The following is a 20832-nucleotide window of genomic DNA, read 5'->3' on the forward strand; positions in this document are numbered from 1 at the left end:
CTGTGGATGGCATGGTGAAGGGGGATTAACAGATAGGAAACCACCCCTGCCACTTAGCTACAAGGGAGGAGCTGGAGCTGCTGGACTCCCTGGTATGCAACCTGAGGGCGAGGCTGGCCCCTGCCGGTAAAACTACCTCTAAACCTTTCAGTTAAGGCCCTAATAAGTTCCCTTTTTATTAGTCAGGACATTTGTTCTGGCTTCCAGTCCCCGCTGACCAAAGATTCCTAATTAAAACAGGCAAAGTCGAGAAATATATTTTAAAAAATAATATCCTCTATTCCTTCTCTGGTCTTCCGCCAATAAAACAAAGAGAATCCACTAGTGCACACATTTTAAAGTGTATGGACCTTAAGAAATGTCAGTGTGGGAGCTAATGATGACAGCACAGGAAAACCGAAATGCCCAGTTTGTCAGTTAACAGTGTTACAGCACTGGTGCAGCTGACAAACCTTAAACTCATGAGTTCTGTATGGTAATCACCAGTTTTATTACGCTGGCAATTCAGTCCTTTTGGATCAAGGATCCCCTTAAGAATCTGATGAAAGTTCCAGATTCCTTTCACCAGAAACCTGAAAATACGCAAATAGACACACTTCCCAGATAATTTAGGGGTTTCAAGAGCGCCCCCACCTCAAGCCCAACCATGCAGATCCACAGACCTCATTGCAAAAACTCATGTAGTCCCAAATGCTTGGGCAATTTGGGAAACAGAAAAGGCGCAACAAGCATCTTCCTGGTCAGTTTCTCAAAAAGGTCTTTCTCTGTGCAGGGAGACCCCCACACATCTCCTCCAAGATGCCTAACGGTCATTCTTTCAAGAACCTTTCTCCATCCCACCAAATTGTAAAGGCTTTCATTCCTCACCTTCCAGTGGTTACAACAAAAATAAGGAATCATGAAAAACATGAATAGAAACGTTTTGTATTCTGTTATCAAATATGATTTTATATTATTTCTACATTTCCCTGTCCAATCAATTTTAAGTTACTGAAAAAGCTTCATGAAAGTATTTGTAATTATTTCTATAAAACACAGGACATAAAGCCCTTAGTATATTCTTCCTTTATACACTTATTCCTTTGGGAAAATGAGCTTCAATTTATTTTTTTCTATAATGCACACTTCCAGATGACTTGCTGTAAATGAGAAGGCAAAGAGTTCTATATCTGAATCTCTACCATTTAATCTGCAGTAATTAATTACACTAAAATGCGTCTATAAGCATCTCTAATATGACCAAGAAGCCAGTAAGTTCAATCACTGCTTTATATATCAGGAAACAGAGATACGCAGAAGAATTAAATGCATTATTCCCAGCTATCATAGTTGAATAATATTAAGTGGTGCTTTTAAAAGCTCAGAATGCATGGCCAAGGTGATCCCTACATACAATAAATATGTCACACTTCAGAAAGCTACAAGAAAATTAATTGCCACAATTATTTTATTATCCAAATAATCTCTAATTATGGACGAATATACTATCATGGTACATAGCAGAAATTACAGATGATGCCTTTGCTACATATCCATTTGACTCTTGAACAACACAGATTTGAACTACATGTGTCCACTTATAAGCAGATTTTTTTCAATTTTCTCTTGCTTGTAATTTTCTTTTTGTTGTTGTTAATCTTCACTTGAGGATATTTTTCCCATTGCTTTACAGAGAGAGTGGGGAGAGCGGGGGAGAGAAAGAAAAACATGTACGCAAGAGAGACACATCGTCTGGTTGCCTCCTGCATGAGTCCTGACTGGGGGTGGGGAGCCGGAGACCCTTCAATGCGTGAGATGATGCTCTAACCACTGAACACACCAGCCAGGGCTATAATTTTCTTAACTGCATTTTCTTTTCTCCAGGTTACTTTATTGTAAGAATACAGTATATAATACATATAACACAAAATATGTTAACTGATGGTTTATGTCATCAGTAAGACTTCCGGTCAACAGTAGGCTCTTAGTACAGTGGGGCCTTGACTTAGGAGTGTCCCGACTACCGAGTTATTTGAGATACCAGCTGTCTCTCGGCCGATTTTTTGCATTGAGTTGACAGAGTAATTTGAGTTAACGAGCTCCTTAACGAGCTCAGTCTCGGAACGAATTAAACTCGTAAGTCAAGGCCCCACTGTACTTAAATTCTGTGGGAATCCAAAGTTATTATGCGGATTTTCAACGAGTTAAGAGTCGGCCCCCCTAACCCCTGTGTTGCTCAAGGGTATTTGTGAAACAATGACAAATACATACTTTCCTATTCCAGTTGCAGGTTAACAGTCAGAAATCACAATCAACTTTTTAAAAAGGCATGTGAAACATCACCACCTTACTAGTTTCGTAAAATAAGAAGTGCAGAAGGAAACCTTTCTCGGTCCACGTGAGAGCTCACACAAGGCTTACCACAATCTCGGCGGCACACACTAGCTCTACCGGAGTCAGACAGTGAACCCCACAGCTCGCCTGGCCACGGCATTTTTTGCTCCCCTCTCCCCCCAGTTACACTTTGAACCAGATGCCTCCTGAGTTCTGGCACAACGAGGTTAGGTCTGTTTGGCCTGCGCTTTCACCACAGCTCATTTCCTTTTCCTAAGGCAGACAAGAGCCTCTCCCCGCCTTCCCTTTAATACAGCCTCTCCTGCTCCCAAAGACAGCCAGGCTCTGGCTCAGTACAGACCCAGGACCTGGCCGGGCTGAGGCTGCCTGGGAGGAAGGAGGCCTGCCTCCAGAGTGGACCTAGCGCCCCGGGAAGAAAGCCAGTGCGGGAGCCAGGGGAAGCCACCTGGGAGAGGATGTGGTCACCAAGAAAAGTGGGAACACACAGGCATGCGAGTTCAGGAACGCCACCAGCTCAGCCAGGGAAGGGAACAGCCAGGAGTGGTTCTCAACTTTTTAGATTCCCAAAGCATTTTCAAACATGGGAAATTCTGAACAGGAGTCTTTTCTTCAAGCTGTGTGTGCATACGATTGAGAAAAATATTTGGTTTCCATATTGGAAACTAGGGAGGAGTGGCGGACAGCCACAACCGTAAGTGTTGTGAGGGCTGCTGAGAGCTAGCTCTGCGGGACGTCCCGCTGCTCAAACAGGTCACTTCTCGGTGTTGGGGAACCGACTGAGAATAGAAATTCACTGCCAGGCACCGGTGTGCCCTCCAGGCCGTTTCCCCACATTCCAGTAAACACTTGATCTTTCTCAGGTGCCAGGCTTACGTCTCCCATCTCTCACTGCAGGAAACCCAATCCCACTCTCACTCTCGGACAGCTAGGCAGCCAGCAGGGCGTGACTAATGAAGGAGTGAAAGTAAATACGACACTTTGATGACAAAGCAGGGCCCAGATTTAAGGTACAACTGGTAGAGCAGTTGGAGAAGGGAGCAGAGGTACAGTTCATGCTATTCAATCTGGGGACACAAGCAGACTATTATCTGGGTCTGTTATAGGTTGTGGTGTGGGGGGCATGGACAGGTAGCGCCACGGAGGGGAGGACTGCATCTCCAGGCATGAGAGCAATGAGGAGACACTCACAGGAGGAAGACAGGACCTGAGGAGTAAAGACACCAGGGTCCTGAGCATATTTCTGAGAAAGGAGTCTGGGCAAATGGGGGGTGGGGGGAGGACAAGCCAAATTATCAAAATTGAAACACAAACACAAGGTGAATGCTGAACCAAAAGCTAAATGCAGAATTTTAAAATCCCTCCTGCCTAGAGTCAGAACTGGTTCCAGAGACGCTGTGGGCTAAGCCAAGAGATGGGAATCACGGAGGGGTGGGGTCTGGGGGGGCCTGGAGTCCAGGCAGAGTCCGAACGCCTGCTTTAGTCCGAGCTGTGAAGATGACTAATAGTGGAAACCAGACTCAAGAAATCATGAGTCACCCTTAAGGGAAACCGCCGTCAGCGTCAGTACCTTCTCTGGGAACTTGGAACACATGTGCTTGAACAAATATTTTGGAATGTAATGTCTTGCATCAACATGGAATCGTTCCTTCATTTTGGATAGGTCACCACTTACTTTTCTGTTCTCAGAGCTCTTCGGTTACCACACGAGGCTCATAATATCTGTTTGGAATACTTTTACTGATAGAAAACAGCAATAAGAGCTGACCTTTTGGCAAAACGAAGTATTACACTTGAGCTCCTTACGCAGAAGGAAAGTGTCCGCCAACCATCCACTCCGGACTGGTCTCACCCTCACCAGGAAACCGCCAGTGGACCGATGCTCAGAATGAATGTGCAGTATGGTTTCCCAGTTGCAGCTGGGCAATTAAAATCTGAATTTCTGTAAAGTGAGATGAGCTCATTTTCTCACACACACCCCTTCCAGCTTAAGAAAACACTTGCTAATGTCCTATTATAGGCCAGGCATTGTGTGAGCTGCTAAAGAGATTACAAAAATAACCATATCCAAAAAAAAAAAATACTTGACTTTAAAGTAAAAATAGAATTAAAAGGTTAAGGATTATTAGTTCGCTATCTATGAGAGATATAATACTTCGGGATTTAATTAAAAATATTTTCCCAGATATTCTTACAGATACAATAACCTGGGCTTAGACCTTTCAAATTCAGCAGGTCACATCAACATGAATGAATTTCCAAAAAGATTATGCTACAGGAAAGAAGTCAGGCACACAAAAGACTACATTCTGTATGATCCCATTTATATGATGATCAAGAACAGGCCAAACAAATTTATGGTAGTAGAAGTCATGTGTGACATCTGGAGCGTGGGGAGAAGGCTTCACTTGAAAGGCCACAGTTATACAAAGCTTACCAAACGGAATGATTAACTGTGTGTTTTATGGTATGTAAAATCTGACTTTTAAATATTAAAAAATACCCTCGGACTACATAAATATTACGAGGAATAGAGTGGTCAGATAAAATCATGGCAAAGGGTTAATGGTAGTATCTGGTATACTTGATCTCAACAGCATTTGTAAAGAAAATATACCCAATTTGGAAGGAATTTGATGTAATGGCTATGACAAGAAGTTTAATAATATAGTCATATCGCCTCATAGATTTCAGTCATGGGTAAAAGATCCTAACATGGAAAACTAACAGGGTTTTAAAATAGTAATGAAAACAGAATTTGTATCCATTTCCTTCTGCCCTATCAACTGGAAACAAAAGTTTTCATTTGCATCTTCCACATCACTCTGCTACCAGGTACTCTGGCTCTTCACAGGGAAGGCAATCTGAGAGGGATTCTCTCGTACAGTAGCCCTGCCACCACCACCCCCAGCCCCTTATCCATGAGGGATATGTTCTAAGACCCTTATGGGTGCCTGAAACCACAGACAGTACTGAACTATTTTTTCCTAAATATACATACCTTTGTAACTTAATTTATAAATTAGGCACAGTATGAGATTAACAACAATAACTAATAAATATAAAAATTATAATATACTAGTTATAAAAATTACTTCTCTCTCTCTCTCTCTCTCTCTCTCTCATCACCAATCAAAAACTAAGATGACTACTAAGTGACTAAAAGGCAGAGAGCATATACAGTGTCAGCACACTGGACAGAGGGATGATTCATGGCCTGGGTGGGACAGAGCAAGATTCCATGCTACTCAGAATGGCGTACAATTTAAAAATTATGAATTGTTTATTTCTATAATTTTCCATTTAATATTTTCAGACCGTGGTTGACTGTGGATAACTGAAAACATATAAAGCAAAACCTCAGGTAAGGTGTGTGTGTAGGGGAGGGGAGATACACTAATTAATATCAGGATTTCTCAAAGGAAAAATCCTTGGTGGAGCAGGTCAGAGTGCCTGTGGGGCTTTTCCATGCTCACACACATTCTGATTCATGTCTCAGGGGCTTGGTTATGAATCCCAGCTAATGCCAGTCACTTCCGACCAGAATGAGTCACACCTCTCAGCAGCATGGCAGGAAGACTAAAGATCCAGTTCCTGGCTGAGAATCCAGGAAACGGGCTCTTTCCTAGCTCCCTGCCCTTTTCAAGTGGGAAAGGAAAGGTGGACTGCAGGGAACAGGTGGATCTGCCTCATTCCTCTTTCCTCCTCCTCCGTCAGCTCAAGGCAACTGCACAGATTGCTTAGGCCCAACCTCTCAGCTCCTCCTTTAACTTAAGGAAGGGAGAAGATGGTGCTACACTGAGTTACAAAGGGAGAATAAAGGGAACTGGAAATGACCTACCAAGTTTTGGTCCTTCCCTACTCAGTGCTAATATTTTAGCCCATCTTCAAAGAAATAAAGGGGCATACGACCAACCATACAGCGACCATGCTACTTGCTCACCTTTGCAAGGTCCATTAATAGCTGTAGGAATCAATATAAACAAAACTCCCAATGGAGCTGGAATTGTGAGCCTAAAACCATTTGCGGTGTTTTACACATGAATCTAATGTACACCTTGAGCCTTCTCATAGACCTGCTTTTTCAAGAGTCTACGGCCATGTTATTGTTAAAATTATGAAAACAGCAGCCGCACTGGTTAGCCATCCCCAGGTGAGGGCCCATCCTGGCTTTGGATACAGCCAAGCTCTGTTCTCAGCAGTGCTATCCCGGTTCAGTCTCCTTTTTCACAATCTTCAAGTATAATTTGCTGGTAGTCTGTCGGCACATTTGCCTTCTCTGCCAGTCTGCCTACTCGTCAAGGGCAGAGGCTGCTTCTGCCTTGTGTATTGCTAAATACCTAGTGCTGAGCACAATGCCTGGCTCGCAGAAGGTGCTGGGTAGACATGGGGGAAATGAATGAACTTCAGGATGCATTTCTGATTTATTTTATCACTTATTAGAATATAGGCTCCAATGAAGACAGGGTCCTCTATACCTGATTTGGGATCCTCAAACTCTAAAATGACCCACAGGAGGTCTTCCGTAAATATTGAATGAATAAAGATTGTGAGACAAGATCAATCCAGGGCTCTGAGCTAAATTAAATCTCTATGCACATGAGGTTTTAAAAGGGCAACAGACCTGATTTATGAAGGAATTTCCACAGTCAGCTTTCAAAGGGTCGCTTCTGTGTGTGCCAAGTAAGTCGAGATTGTGATGGAACGCCTCAAATAAGTATTTAGGAGTGTAAAACAAGCCTGTAGCCACAGTTTAGAGAACTGTACCTCTCAGGAAAACCATGATTGCCCCGTGGCTCAAAAGCTATGTGCTGCCCTAACCGGTTTGGCTCAGTGGATAGAGGCTCGGCCTGCGGACTGAAGGGTCCTGGGTTTGATTCTGGTCAAGGTCATGTACCTTGGTTGCAGGCACATCCCAGTAGGGGGTGAGAGGAGGCAGCTGATGGATGTTTTTCTCTCATCCCTCTTTAACCCTCTCCCTTCCTCTCTGTAAAAAAATCAATAAAATATATTAAAAAAAAAAAAAGCCATGTGCTGTGTTGCTTACCCTTACAGAGGATGACAAGGCTCCTGTGTTCTGTAAGCTGCGTTGTGCTGGTTGGAGAAGCACAGACCCGGTGGGTACTGAATACTGTTTCAATTTAAATGGAAGCAGGAATTACAAGACAGTCAGGCAATCTTCTGAACGGAGCCTAGGCTGAACCCCTGGATGACAAGAACTGCAATTCTAAGTGCAGTCATGAAGAATGGAATTTTGGTTTTTACTGAAAAGTCACTTCAATGGAAGTCTTAACTATACAGCAAAGACCTTAAATTCTACCAGATCTGGGGATAAAAACAGCCTTCTTCCTTTCCCTTTGTTGTCTCCTGCCCCAAGGGAAAGCAGTATTTCACTTTCCTTAGGTCTGAGGCTCCTGAATACGGGTGTGCTCCCCGTTTCTGTGAAGAAGCAGGCTGTGTCTGATGAAAATACTGGGACAGAGGAAGGATAAAGGACTCTCTGGAGACTGATGAAGAGCAGGAAAAGGAGCTGACCTGGGATAAATAAAAAGGACCACACGGACCACAGGCCAGAAGAGGGGCCTTTCTTCCTCACCACAGTCAGCTGCAATACAACAGGATGCTGGCCCACACCCTGGCCCAGTCCAGGTGAGGCTACCTGCAGCAGGCGGATGAAGTTCATCTTTCAACACAGGGAGGAGCCCTGTTTTTACTTCAATCTCCAGGAGACATACCGCTAATCAAATTCAGGTTTTCATCTGCAAATCCAAACCTCAAGAAAAGATCACTGTCACCTGATCCCTCAGACCTACACTTATCTAAGGCTCTTGGGGAGGAGAAGGTGGGGTCCCTCAGGGAGAGAAAGGAAGGACCCACTCTCTCCTTCACCCCTCCAGACCCAAGGGGGTGCAGATTCCCAAAGTACCTCACAGCCCTCGGAGAGTGGGGTTGGGGGTGCAGGATAATAAGGTAGCTGACAAGGTCCTCTCTCAGAGACCCGAGATCATCTCCAATTCTGAAGACACTTAGAGAAGAGGTGCCAAAAGTGAGCTGCCTGCATACACAATGGCCAAAACCTGGGAAGGGGATGGAGGGAAGGTTGTCAAAGTCAAATAGGTTTTTAATATCAGGTCAAAGATCACTCCCCTCGCGTGCCTCGTGACTGCCTTCCCTCCAGTGAACAGTGAACTCTCTGATCCTCCAAGTTTCCACCATTCAGTGGTGACAATGGAATCACGGAGAACCCTGACACCTGAGAATCTCACCATTAACCTTCTCCTCTCTTCTCCTGTCATATTCTAAAGGCTCAATTTGCAATAAAAGCCATTTACTTCTTACTTGTCTCCTTGCTCATTTTTTGTGCATTTGATGCTAGGATGACACAGGGGAGCACAGAGATTTTGCTTACAACTGCCTGGCAGCAATTAGGAGAACGAGATAAGCCACAGGTGTCCCAGATGGGAACAATCCCTACATTTATGAGCCATTTATTGGAAAGATAAGCCCCGGGACCTCTTGCCAAGGTTCCCCCTGAAATAGGTTTCCTGGAATTTGGAGAACCCAGTCGGTCTGAAGATCTGCGAGAGTACAGGAAACACAGTAATTATCTCTTTGCAGAAACAACATGCTATTCTTCAAGTCCTTTATCTTTAAATACACGTGTCTGCAGAACAGCCACTGCCATGATCATCCTTAACCAGACACACAGCGTGACCGAGCGACGCCAGACGGCAGGGGAAGGACTTAGAGCTCGCTGAGATTGAGTAACTGTTCCCATGACTGCGTTTAAATACAAGAATTCATTAGGATGGTAAAACTGTAACTGCCCCTCCTGGAATGTGAGTGAAAAAGCTTAGTGCCAGCACTACCTATCCCACCTTGCCTCCTCCTGACAATCCCACAGGCTGAAAAACAGGCTCTGAGAAGCCCAGAAACTTGCCCCAGGTGATTGATTCTAGGTGACAAAGTCTAATGCAGTGTTCTCAACCTTGGCTGCACATTAGAATCACCTGGGAATCTTTTTAGAATGCTGATTTCTGGGCCTCACTCTCTGGAAATTGTTTCTTTGTTACTAATATTGTGGCCGCACCCCATAACAAAGAAAAAGAATTTCCAGAGGATGAGGCCCAGAAATCAGGATTTTAAAAAGATTCCCAGGTGATTCTAATGTGCAGCCAAGGTTGAGAACCACTGCTCTAACGCAAACTCGTCTTCTGAGAACAAGATGTTCCTTTTCCCTCCTCACTGCTGAGATCAACACAGCCTTCACTCCTGCTTTCTTCTTTTAATATTTTTTTTCCTATCCTCCTAGGGATTAACCCCACCCCCCTCCAAGAAACGCTGTTTCTTTACTATTTGTATGACTTGGAAACAATGGTGGGTTTCATTGGTTGGTTTTTCTTTTTCTGAGAAAGAGCATCTTATGTTTTACACACATTAAACATTCAGGGTTTGTTTCCTAAGTAACAGAAGGAAACAGAATAAGGAACACGACTGTTTCCAATCAGAATATAAATAACAAAACCTTGACAGTAACGTTTTATATGTGGGAAGGGTGCATCATTTTTGTTTAGAATTTAATAGGAGGTAATTTTTCCTACAAACTGAGCACAAGTCGGGGTTGCAGGAGCGTGCTTAAGGTGTGTCTGTGTGATGCCACACAAGGAAAATTTAGCCATCATTGTGTCTGTTCCGAGACTGTTTTACAAACAGCGAGATGGAATGTCTGGAGAAATCATAACAAATTCAATTATGTAAACACAATCTTAGTTTACATAAAACAAGCTTGATAAACAAACCTATAATTTGCATAATTATACTTTGTGAAAGAACATCTATTTAGATGCCTATGACCCTTGGCTAAAGTTCTGCCGAAGTTAAAATAAAAACTATAGAAAAGAGAATTTTAAAGACCAATATCCTTTTTCCCCCCGCCAATTTCAAGTATTTGTATCTCAAAACAATGTGGGAAATAGTAGTTTCAATGTCCTAGATTGAAAGCATTAAATATAAAAGCAACATCTGGACCTCACAAAAGAATACATTTTCCTTCATTTGTACTTTTGGCTACTGAATAACGTACTGCAGCAAGTTCTTTCCATTAGTATTCAAATGTGTAGCCAGGGCAGTAATAAATAACATGGAAGAGAAAGTTGCCTATTAACCCTTCACCTTGCCTTCCATGAAAACATTTCTTTGGATGTTTTGGCTGAATAGTATTTGAATTGCTCTTTGGTACACGTCCAAATATTTTATTGTTGACTTTTTCAGCCAGTATTCTTTAAACTGGCTGCTTCTTAGCATGAATGCTAATTAATTTCACTTGCAGTATTACAAAGCACGATCAAACTAAAGGAAAGCAATAATAAAAGTAATGATAGTGACTTAATCACTTGATTTATTAAATTCTCAGTCTCCATCTTTACATGAGTAACCTATTAGTCAAGAAGTTTTCTAGTGTGCTGCTTCTTTATCTGTCCTTGGGTTGAAATATATCATATTGTGCTTAATATGATGGTGTCTAAGAAGCATGTCAAACTTGCGGGCCGTATGTGGCCCGCTGGCTGCAAGTTTGACATGCTTGGTCTAAAAGAATAAGAGTATTCAAGAACTGATATTCTCTTGAGATTATTGTTCTTTCCATAAAAAGTGTGTATGGTTGCATCTTCTGTCTTTAGTGAGAGTCATCAAAATTTGGGGGGGGCTGCATTGTTTACCAGTAATTTGGACAAATTATCAATTTTACTTGTACTCATTCTGCTGTTAAGAAGACTAATTACTGGAGCAATTTAGATGATTTTTATGTTCTAAGAGAGTTTAATGAAGACCATTAAGCACTCATTTGAAACATAAAAAAAAGAGGAACTACATTTCCTTGGCTGAAGGTAACTGGGAATATTTTCCAGTTCTAAAACTAGTGATTTTTCCCCAGACCCAGTCCTAAATGCACTGTATCAAAAGCAGCTCAAGCAGCTTCAAACCCTTCATTACAATTTAAGGTGGGAAAAGAAAGAGGAGGAAGACAACGACTAAAAGGCTGTCCAGTGATGATGTGTGTGGAATGTGTGTGTGCTCAGGCAACTGTCTTGCTAAGAATGTGAATTCAAGTGCAGCACAATATTAGTTTCAGTATAAAAACTGTACAGATTTTTGTATAACTGATAAGATTCTTTGTAGAGAAAATACTTTAAAAAATGCAGGCTGTAGCTTTTTGAGGGGCTACTATATAAGATGTTAAATGTTTCTAAATATTTAATGGTTTCTTTCATTTCTCATGTCTATGATGGCACAGCAAACTTATAGGAAATTAGTATCAATAATAAGTGTTGGGTTTTTTTATAACGTTGCAAAGAATTATGATATGCAAGCTGTGGGGTACAAAGGTCAATAAGATAGCCCTATTGACCCTCTAAGACTATAAGCTTTTTGTTAAGATGTATTCAATTGCCTGGAATACAAAACAACGAAGAAGTATGATAACAGAAGAAAATCTAAAGGATTATTAGCCAGAGTGAAAAATTTTATTAAAATATAATCCTTTTAATTCAGCCTGCCAGAGATACCACTTCCAGAGATCGAGACCATCCTTTAAAGCTAAATTGTGGGATTCTTAATAATATATTATAATCCCCCCTCAAGAATTTCGGCATTTAAATAGTATCTCTGATGTAAACCTTCATAGGAGCTTTTAGGCTGAATTTCTTGACTTCTAAAAGGAAAATGAGATGTACAGCGATCTACATGTGGGACTGTCACAACCACTCAAGAAAAAAGAAAGGGGTATGAGTGGAACTCCTTTACTCTTCTAGAGCTGACTTGTCAGACCCAAAGAATCACGAGAATTATAAAAGGAATCTCTTGGAAAGTAATTATCTGACCTATGAGTTAGAACCTGGAAGATAAATTGCAACTGTGGATTTGAAACTGAAAATAACAAAAGGTTTATGAAAAAGAGTCAAATTGACTATGCTCAAAGAGAAACACTTCAAGGACAGTTGGTTTTGTTTTTCAGCTGTCATCACCCTGATAGGAAAAAAAGGGGGGTGGGGACCTTTTTTCATATATACATCATATATATATATATATATATATATATATATATATGATATATATATATAAATAATCTCCTTGCCCTAGCAAGCAAGGCAAGTGCAGCATCAAGGTTTATTCTTTGAGAAATCATGCTGCATTTCGAAACGCTCATGACATTCCCTTGTCCTAGTGCAGTGATGGCGAACCTATGACACACGTGTCAGAGGTGACACACGAACTCATTTTTTTGGTTGATTTTTCTTTGTTAAATGGCATTTAAGTATATAAAATAAATATCAAAAATATAAGTCTTTGTTTTACTATGGTTGCAAAGATCAAAAAATTTCTATATGTGACACGGCACCAGAGTTAAGTTAGGGTTTTTCAAAATGCTGACACGCCGAGCTGAAAAGGTTCGCCATCACTGTGACCTAGTCCCATTCCCCCTTTATCTTCTCATTCCTTCTAGGGCCGGCTCAGGAACTGCCTCAGTAGAACTATCTTGGATTTGCCAAAGCAAGATTGCGAAATTTCTCCTTGGTACCAGGACTGACCCTGGTACACATCTTGATTACAGCACTAATTGCAGATTATTGCAATTATCTATTCACACATCCGCCTCTTCCCTAGATAGTGAGGCACTGAAGGTCAGCTAGGTCTGAGTATCAACATTTTTATAACAGATGACTAAGGGAATCTCAAATGCCACAGAAGAGGATTCTACTAGGGCCATAAAACCCCTAAGCATTTATGTTAATCAAATTATTTTAGAAGAGCAATTCATTTATGCATTCATTAACAATGATGTGCTTGACTTCTACTGAATATCAAGCACCATTCTAGACAGCAGGGTCACCGCTTAGAACACAACGCACACAGACATCTGCCTTCAAGGAACTTACAATGTTGAGGACAGTGAGGAAGAGAAAAAAGAATTTTTTAACTATACAAGATTTAAGTATTTTGCATGATCTCTAGAAAGCCCAAATGACCTAGTCCCAATCCCCAAGAAATTTATACTCTAGTTGTGGGGATAATTAATGCAAAGATAATGAACAACAAAGACCAAAAACAAGGTGAATGCTAATTGGGTAGAACAGAAAGATAAGGGGTGTGAGAATTCATTGGTGGGCTCCTTGGGCTAGGTCAAAGGCGTGGGGAACCTTTTTTCTGCCAAGGGCCGTTTGGATATTTATATCATCATTGGAGGGCCATACAAAATTATCAACTTAAAAATTAGCCTGCTACATTGGGTCAAACATTTCATTAACTCACCCCTAATGCCTTGGCAGGGCCAGTCGAAATGATTTCATGGGCCTTACACTGCCCGAGGGCCAGACCTTCCCCACCCCTGGGCTAGGAGGATCAGTAAAAGCTTTCAGGGTTTGTGACAGGCTTGGAGAAAGGAGGATGTGAGTCTGGTATTACAAGGGAGGGAGATGTCAGGGCTAAAGCAAAGGAGACATGTGTAAGACCTGTTGGAAGAAGAAAAAATTCTCCCCTCCTGCAAACCTCTTCTCCTTCTCCTCTGCCCACCACTTTCCTCCTCATCACTCAATTCCAGTCCAAGCCTCACCCAGATCTCTCTGCTGGCAGCATCCAGTCTCTTGAGGCCTTATAGATGGCGGATCTTTTAAAAGCTCTCAGGCTCACTCATCTCTAATTGCATGGCCACTGCAGGCATTTCTGAACTTGACTACTCGAAAGGCTTACCTCTATCATCTCTTTCCCATCCATTTCCAACATGCTGTCAGGGAGTGCTTTCCAAGAGCAAATTCACTCCTATCACTCCTTTCCTTGAAACCTTTCAGGAACTCCAAATCACAGACACAGTAAAATGCTCAATTCGGAAAGCGTGCGGAAGATTCTTCATGTGCCACCCCCTCCTGCCTTCCCAGCCTTGTGATGGCTCCCTTCCACCACAGGTGACTGCTTGGAATTCCAGGCTCTCCTGCTCTCTATGCCACTGCACCTGCCCAGTCCTTCAACACCTGGCCCACTAATCCCTCCTGAGAAGCTGTCTCCCATTCTCTGCCCACGGCTGTATATATACCTCAATAATGGCACTTCCTGCAAATGTCTGGTTCCAGAGACCCTACCTCTCCAAGAGGTGCATCTTTAGTCACCCAACACCCAGCCCAGCACCTAATCCTGCACCTGACACAGCAGCTTTGCTCAATTAATGTTGATAAAGCAAAACTGAAGCCAGGACAAGATTTACAGGCAATTAAACCTAAAGTAGGGCCCTCTCTGGCCGGGTGGCTCAGTTGGTTGTAGCGTCATCCCCAGCACCAAAAGGTTGCAGGTTCCATTCCTGGTAGGGCCCATACCTAGGTTGTCGGTTCAATCCCCAGTCGGGGCACTTACAAGAGGCAACCAATAGATAGATGTTTCTCATATGGATGTCTCTCTTCTTTCTCTCTCTCTCTCTTTGTCAAATCAATAAAAACATAACCTCCAGTGAGAATTAAAAATAAAACTTAACATAGGCAGTAAGGGGATAGAGACTGTGTGGAAAGACAGAGAAAAGGGAGCCAATGAAAACTGAGAGGTACAGCTGAACCATCTTTTTTTTTAAGAGATAATGGGCCTCTGCCCACCTCGCCCACCCCGGCGACATGACCATTAGCTGTGGGGATCAGACAGTCAGTGCTTTCGATAAGCAGCCTGGGAGTGCACAACAGCCAACCCTACACCAAAGACTTTTTGCCTGAACTATGTGACCTGTTTCTGTAGCCCCCTTTTTTAAGAACACCTTTCCTCTCTCAGTAAAGTTTGAACCATGGCAATGCAAGAAACAAAATAAAGCGGCATCCTAAATCTGCCTTAAATACAATAGCTACATTCTGGCTACAAAAGATGTTTCCATCACTTTCTACATCAACGGGTAGAGATGTTGGATTCGATTCCGATTAATCTGGGGGTGGCGGAGTGTGCTCCTGGAGGCACGGCACCACAGACCTTCTTCCACACACCAGGCACACACAAGCTGCCTCAACATGTGATCTCCACGAGCACCAGTGCAACAGGGCTGCAGGCCACGTATTTCCCACCACTACATCCTGGATTAACATCTGTGGTTGGTTGTTGAAGCTCATGGGGAAATAATGGCCTTTTGTAAAAGTGCTCTCATATGCCAACAGGTTGCCTCATTTGCAAATCTTTGGGAATACTGTCTGGTGGCCACGAGTTAAGCAAATATGGAAAAGATGCCCATGGTAAGATGTACCATCTTTGACTCTAGATTGGTTCATGCCAAACAAGGAAGAAATCTTTTTGCTTAAAATACTGAACATTTTTCAAAACTAAGCAGGAACTCACTAATTATATATATATTTTAAAAAAAGGCCCTCAAATCCCAGTCTAGTAGAAGGCATATATATGTATGTAAAACATCTCTACGATGTAACCAGGGACTACATGTAGTTTCAAAGTTTGTTTTTCTTTTTTGTCTCTTATAAATTAGCTGGTGGTAGATGTTTTGTATAGGAAGTTATATCAAAATAACTCTTCTGTTCTGAATAATAAAGTTAACACTATAGAGAGATCTCATAGAAATCTTCAGGACCTGAGGTTTAAATTATTATACAGCTATTAGTAGTGACAATCAAGTACTAGGGAAAATACGTTAGCCAACAGCTTTAACACAGCCCTGCATTACAAAACTAGAGGCAGAGGTTAAATTTATAATCTTCATTTCACCAGAGTCTCCTCTCCCACAGTTGGAAATTACAGTTATTTCATAAAAGGCTGTATACTATCAGCCTACTTCTGGTAACCTTTTGAAAGGCTTATGTTACAATGACATCAACTTTCCATTGGTATGGTAAACATTTTTTCTTGATATAAAATCACTGCAACCCACTTTAACCCTTTGCACTCCGCTGTCCCCTCTCAGGGGACACTGCAGTTTATTAGTGATTACGGGGAATTGAGTTATTTCAACGCAACTTTTTGAGACATGCATGTTTCCCTGAAGTTTTATCTTGAAATGGCACAAGAAATTAAATCAAAATATCATAAAATTACTAAGATATATACAAGAAATGTCAGCGGGTTTTGTGTCGGATTAAACAATAAACTACATATTCCCGATGTGGGACAAAGAAAACGGGACTGCATTGTGTGTTCTAACAGGAAAACACCTGGTGGCAGGCGTCAAACCACTTATTACTGTCAAACATGCACTAATCAGCCTGCAATGCATATTGGGGAGTGTTACAAAACTTATCATACTGTACAAAATTATAAACAATAAAATATTGGGTTTTTTTGCAAATATACATTCCTCGATGTCACCCAATTTATATAAGTCCAATATCGTTATAATACGTTACTTGGTTCCAAAATTATACTAAATAATACGAGGGTCTGTAAATGCACGTTTCCGCTGCAAAGTAACGTCGAGTAGCTGGTAGCCAATGTCCAGAATGGTTCGGAGTGCAAAGGGTTAAATGTATGTAATAACCAAAAATTGCTGAGACATATTTAAGTGATATTTGGTGCCTGACATGAAATATGTTGAATTGACCCCTACACACACTTAAGTATTCATATCAGTAACCTATAGAGCAGTGGTTCTCAACCTTGGCTGCACATTAGAATCACCTGGGAATCTTTTTAAAATTCTGATTTCTGGGCCTCGTCCTCCGGAAATTCTGTTTGTTACTAATGTTGTGGCCTCACCCCATAACAAAGAAATAGAATTTCCGGAGGACGAGGCCCAGAAATCAGGATTTTAAAAAGATTCCCAGGTGATTCTAATGTGCAGCCAAGGTTGAGAACCACTGCTATAGAGGGAAGGATGAAGGAGAGGCAAAGATACTTAATTTTTCTTAAAGTTATCTGCCCTGTTTGACTTGATAGAACTAGCATAGATTATACCTGTAATCTATAATAAAAGCATAATATGCTAATTAGACCAGATGTCCTTCTGGACGACCTTCTGGACAACCTTCCAGACAAAGCCTGGATCCTGGGTGCCAGAGGGAAGCCGGTGCCAGCAGCTGGGAGAAGGAAGGCCTACTCTTGCACGAATTTCGTGCATCAGGCCTCTCGTTATAAATAAAAAGATGAATTTTATGATGCTTCATCATGCAAGCACAGACTAAACCAAGTTAGTTTTCTTTCTAAACTGAGATGTACCAATGGCACAGACGGAGAAACAAAGTTTGGGTTTGAACTTGAACTAGCTGTGAGAGAAGCAGGCGGATCAACCTGTGGGCTTCAGTTTTCTCTCCTATACAAAAGGAAAACACTACCTGCTCCCTCCATAAGGATGGATACCTAATAAACTGTTCTCAACTGAATGACAAGTAAAGCTGAACCATGGAGTAAAATCCCCTCTATTCATTTTGTCTCTAATCAACAAGTAAGTTATCACTTTCTATGAATTTTTAAATGAGCAGTGATTATAATAGATTCATAAAAACAATTTAACTGTCTGGCTACAGATGAATGGAGATATGGTGTGTGTGTGTGTGTGTGTGTGTGTGTGTGTGATATATAAAGTAACAGTATTCAGCCATGAGAAAGAAGGAAATCTTGCCATTTGTGACACCATGGATGGAACCTGAAGGCATTACACTAAGTGAAATAAATAACAGATAGAAATACAAATACTGCAGTTATATTAAAATCTAAAAGAGCTAAACTCATAGAAACAGAATGGGGGGGGTGGAGATGTTGGTCAAACTTATAGTTATGAGTAAGTTCTGGGGATCTAATGCACAGCATAGTGATTATAGTTCATAATACTGTGTCATATACTTTAAAGATGCTAAAAGAGTAGATCTTAAATATTCTCGGGAAAAAAAAAAGAAATGGTAATTATGTTACGTGATGGAGGTGTTAGCTAAGTAAGGCTTGGGTAGTAATCATTTTGCAATATATGAGAGAATCAAACCAACACATTGTACACTTCAAACTTATACAGTGTTACATGTCAACTGTATCGCAATAAATAAATAAATTAGCGGTGCCTAGGCTGTGAAAGGAAGAAAAACCACATCTAACTCCTAAAATTAAGTTACTTTCTAAAGTTATTAGAGAAGACGAGGGCTTTAAGACATGAACAGGAACTGTTATGTTTAGAGTGATCTGCATCCAGGAAACCGAGGCGGAGCCTGTGGCGCAGACCAGCACGGTAATTTAATTGCCAGTCTTCGGGAGGGACCCACAGTATCCATCATTCTGAGAGTGTTCTCTTCAGAGACCTGATTTTCTCCCTACCCCTTCCAATTGCTCCATCCCTTCCCCGCTTCCTCCTACCCTTTTGTTAGCTTTTAAACAGCTCTCCCTCCACCCTTTTACAACTTTATGCTTTTTTAACTCTAATTAGGAACGGGCTTGCCCCGCCCCCCAGGCTCCAGGGCCTTCTGGACGCGTAGGAAATGCCTGCGGTCCACCTACCTAAGGGCTTCCACACTCTGATTACCACCTCGCGGGCTCTGCGGAAGAAAGGAGGCTGCGGGTCCGCGGCCACAAATCAGTTCCCCGGCCGCTCCACCGGCCCCAATCCCGCCCCCCAGAGCCCTGCATTCGCCTTAACCTAAAAAGGATTCAGGCGGTCACACCCCAGTCCTCCCAGCCCGAACCCGCTGCCCCCACCCCACCGACAGGCTCGCCGCCAGCGCCGGCTTTGCAGAAACCCCAGCGCTGGTTCGCGGCGGAGGAAATGACCCAAAAGTTGTTGTTTCTGAGTCAAGACTTCCGCACGCAGCGGTGTCCCCCTGCCTCCCGTGACTGTTCCAGGGCTGCGTCCTTTCCCGTCCAGCGTCTGTTCTCGGGGCCCCTGTGTGCCCCGCGCCTCCCTGGCCTTCCCGGGGGCCGTCGGCCTCCGCCAGCGCAGCCGGCAGGCGACCCCGGTCGGCGGCCCGAGGCGTCCGCATTGCGGCCCCCGGGACGGCGGCGCGGGCTTCCTTCTCCCGGCCCCGGGCGCCCGCCCACCTGCGATCCTCGGAGAGGCCGAGGGTCCCCGCGGACCTCCCCGCGGTGGGCGCAGCGCCCACGCGCGGTCCCCAACTTCCTCCGCGTGGGCTGGGGCTTTCGGGCGGGGACGCGGGGCCCCGCGCCGGCGCGCCATGGGAACCCCTTGCTCACCGATATCTCCATCCTCGTCGTCGTCCTCATCCAGCTCCAGGTCTAACAGCACGTCCCTGGTCATCATTGCGCCCCCGAAGGCGGCTCCGAACTTGGCGCGAAGTTGGGGCTCCCGGGTCCTGGAACGACGCAGCTATCGCGGGCCGGGCACCCGAGTGGGGACCGCGGAGCGAGTCTGGCTCCCGGCTCCGGGGCCGCTGCGCCCTGCCCAGCCCGCGCTCCGGGAAGCCGATCCGGCCGCCGACCCGAACCCAGCGCCCAAGGCTACCCCTCGCCACTGAGCATGCCCAGTGCGCGGCGAGGCTGCTGCGGAATGATCGCCTTCCCCCGCTTATTAGGCGCCCGGGAGGAAGTCGGGAGGCAGAGGGAGAGTCCGGAGGCAGAGGGTGTAGTCGGCGCTCGCCTTCTGCACGCTAGTGACCTCGTGGAAGGGCGAGGCGGGAGCACGCGCGGGGGGGAGTGCACGGCTCTGCAACGCTGCCCCCGGGCGCGGCAGCTTTCTGTTCTAAGGTCATAGGTACATCCAGGCACGGGGCTTGCTTTCTCTGGTCACTGTTACTGCAGAGGGGCAAACGCCGCCGCAGCTCGCGGGAGGAACCCTGAAGGCGAGCCCGTTTGAATGGTGCTTAAAGGCGACGTGGAGCCAGTGGAGGATCTTCAAGGATCCACGTCTCTGGCTCTAAAGGGGAAACGAATCTTCGGTAGGGAAAGTGGGAAGGGAGATGACAGAGGAAGAGGCAAAGCTCGTAGATGATACGCAACACGAGAGAGAGAAAAAAAAAAGAGCGAGATTTAAAGCAGCATATTCACAAAAGGCAGGAGGGTTTCCGCCCAAAGTGAGGTTAGGAAAGGAGAGAAGCGCCCCCTAGCCCCGCCCGCTGAGCACGCACAGGGCGTGGTCAGAAGATGATCACTGAGTGTTCTCTCTCCCATTAGGACCCAGTAAAGCTTAGTCCTACGTGTCAGAAAGGCAGAGGAAACCAAGACCTCCACCAGGTAAACTCTGAGGTCGTGTGAAAAGCGGTAATAACCCGAGGAAATAAAGAAAGTGCTGAAATAAGATTGAGGCACAGAGTAAAAGAATGCATTCCTGGAGACCAAAGGGAACAATAGGACAAATCCAAAGGGATTCTGTTTTGAACACACAGGGCGCAGTTTGAACTGCAGGCTCCTGGGATCATGTTTCTGTGGATGTTTTTTTCAAGAAGGCTGGTGAATTCAGGTGGGTCAGTTTTGACTTCTCAAAAGGGCTAGAGGTCTATTTGAAATTCTTGTTATAGTCATTGTCTCTCTAACACTTCCCATTGAAACTTTTTATATTTTTTCCACTGAAGTAGCAGAATTATTATGATAATCACGAGAACACTA

At 43.7% G+C, this 20832-nt stretch overlaps 1 protein-coding gene across 2 annotated transcripts in view; it reads right to left on the reverse strand.

Annotated features, from left to right (window-relative positions):
* The window catches only part of ANO6 (anoctamin 6), a 187901-nt gene extending 168064 nt beyond the window's left edge, over positions 1–19837 (reverse strand). The window contains exon 1 of one of the 2 annotated variants that reach the window (XM_070410386.1): positions 19465–19837. In XM_070410386.1, coding sequence (XP_070266487.1) covers positions 19465–19531 — 67 coding nt within the window. In that variant the 5' untranslated portion in view covers positions 19532–19837. The remainder of the gene's footprint in view (positions 1–19464) is intronic. The other variant, XM_070410387.1, reaches the window with a different exon arrangement.
* Positions 19838–20832: the final 995 nt, after the last annotated feature.

The sequence above is a fragment of the Myotis yumanensis genome, unplaced genomic scaffold (assembly GCF_028538775.1).
Source record: "Myotis yumanensis isolate MYYU_CA2020_CCGP unplaced genomic scaffold, mMyoYum1.0.hap1 SCAF_3, whole genome shotgun sequence".
In the NCBI taxonomy this organism is placed as follows: Eukaryota; Metazoa; Chordata; class Mammalia; order Chiroptera; family Vespertilionidae; genus Myotis; species Myotis yumanensis.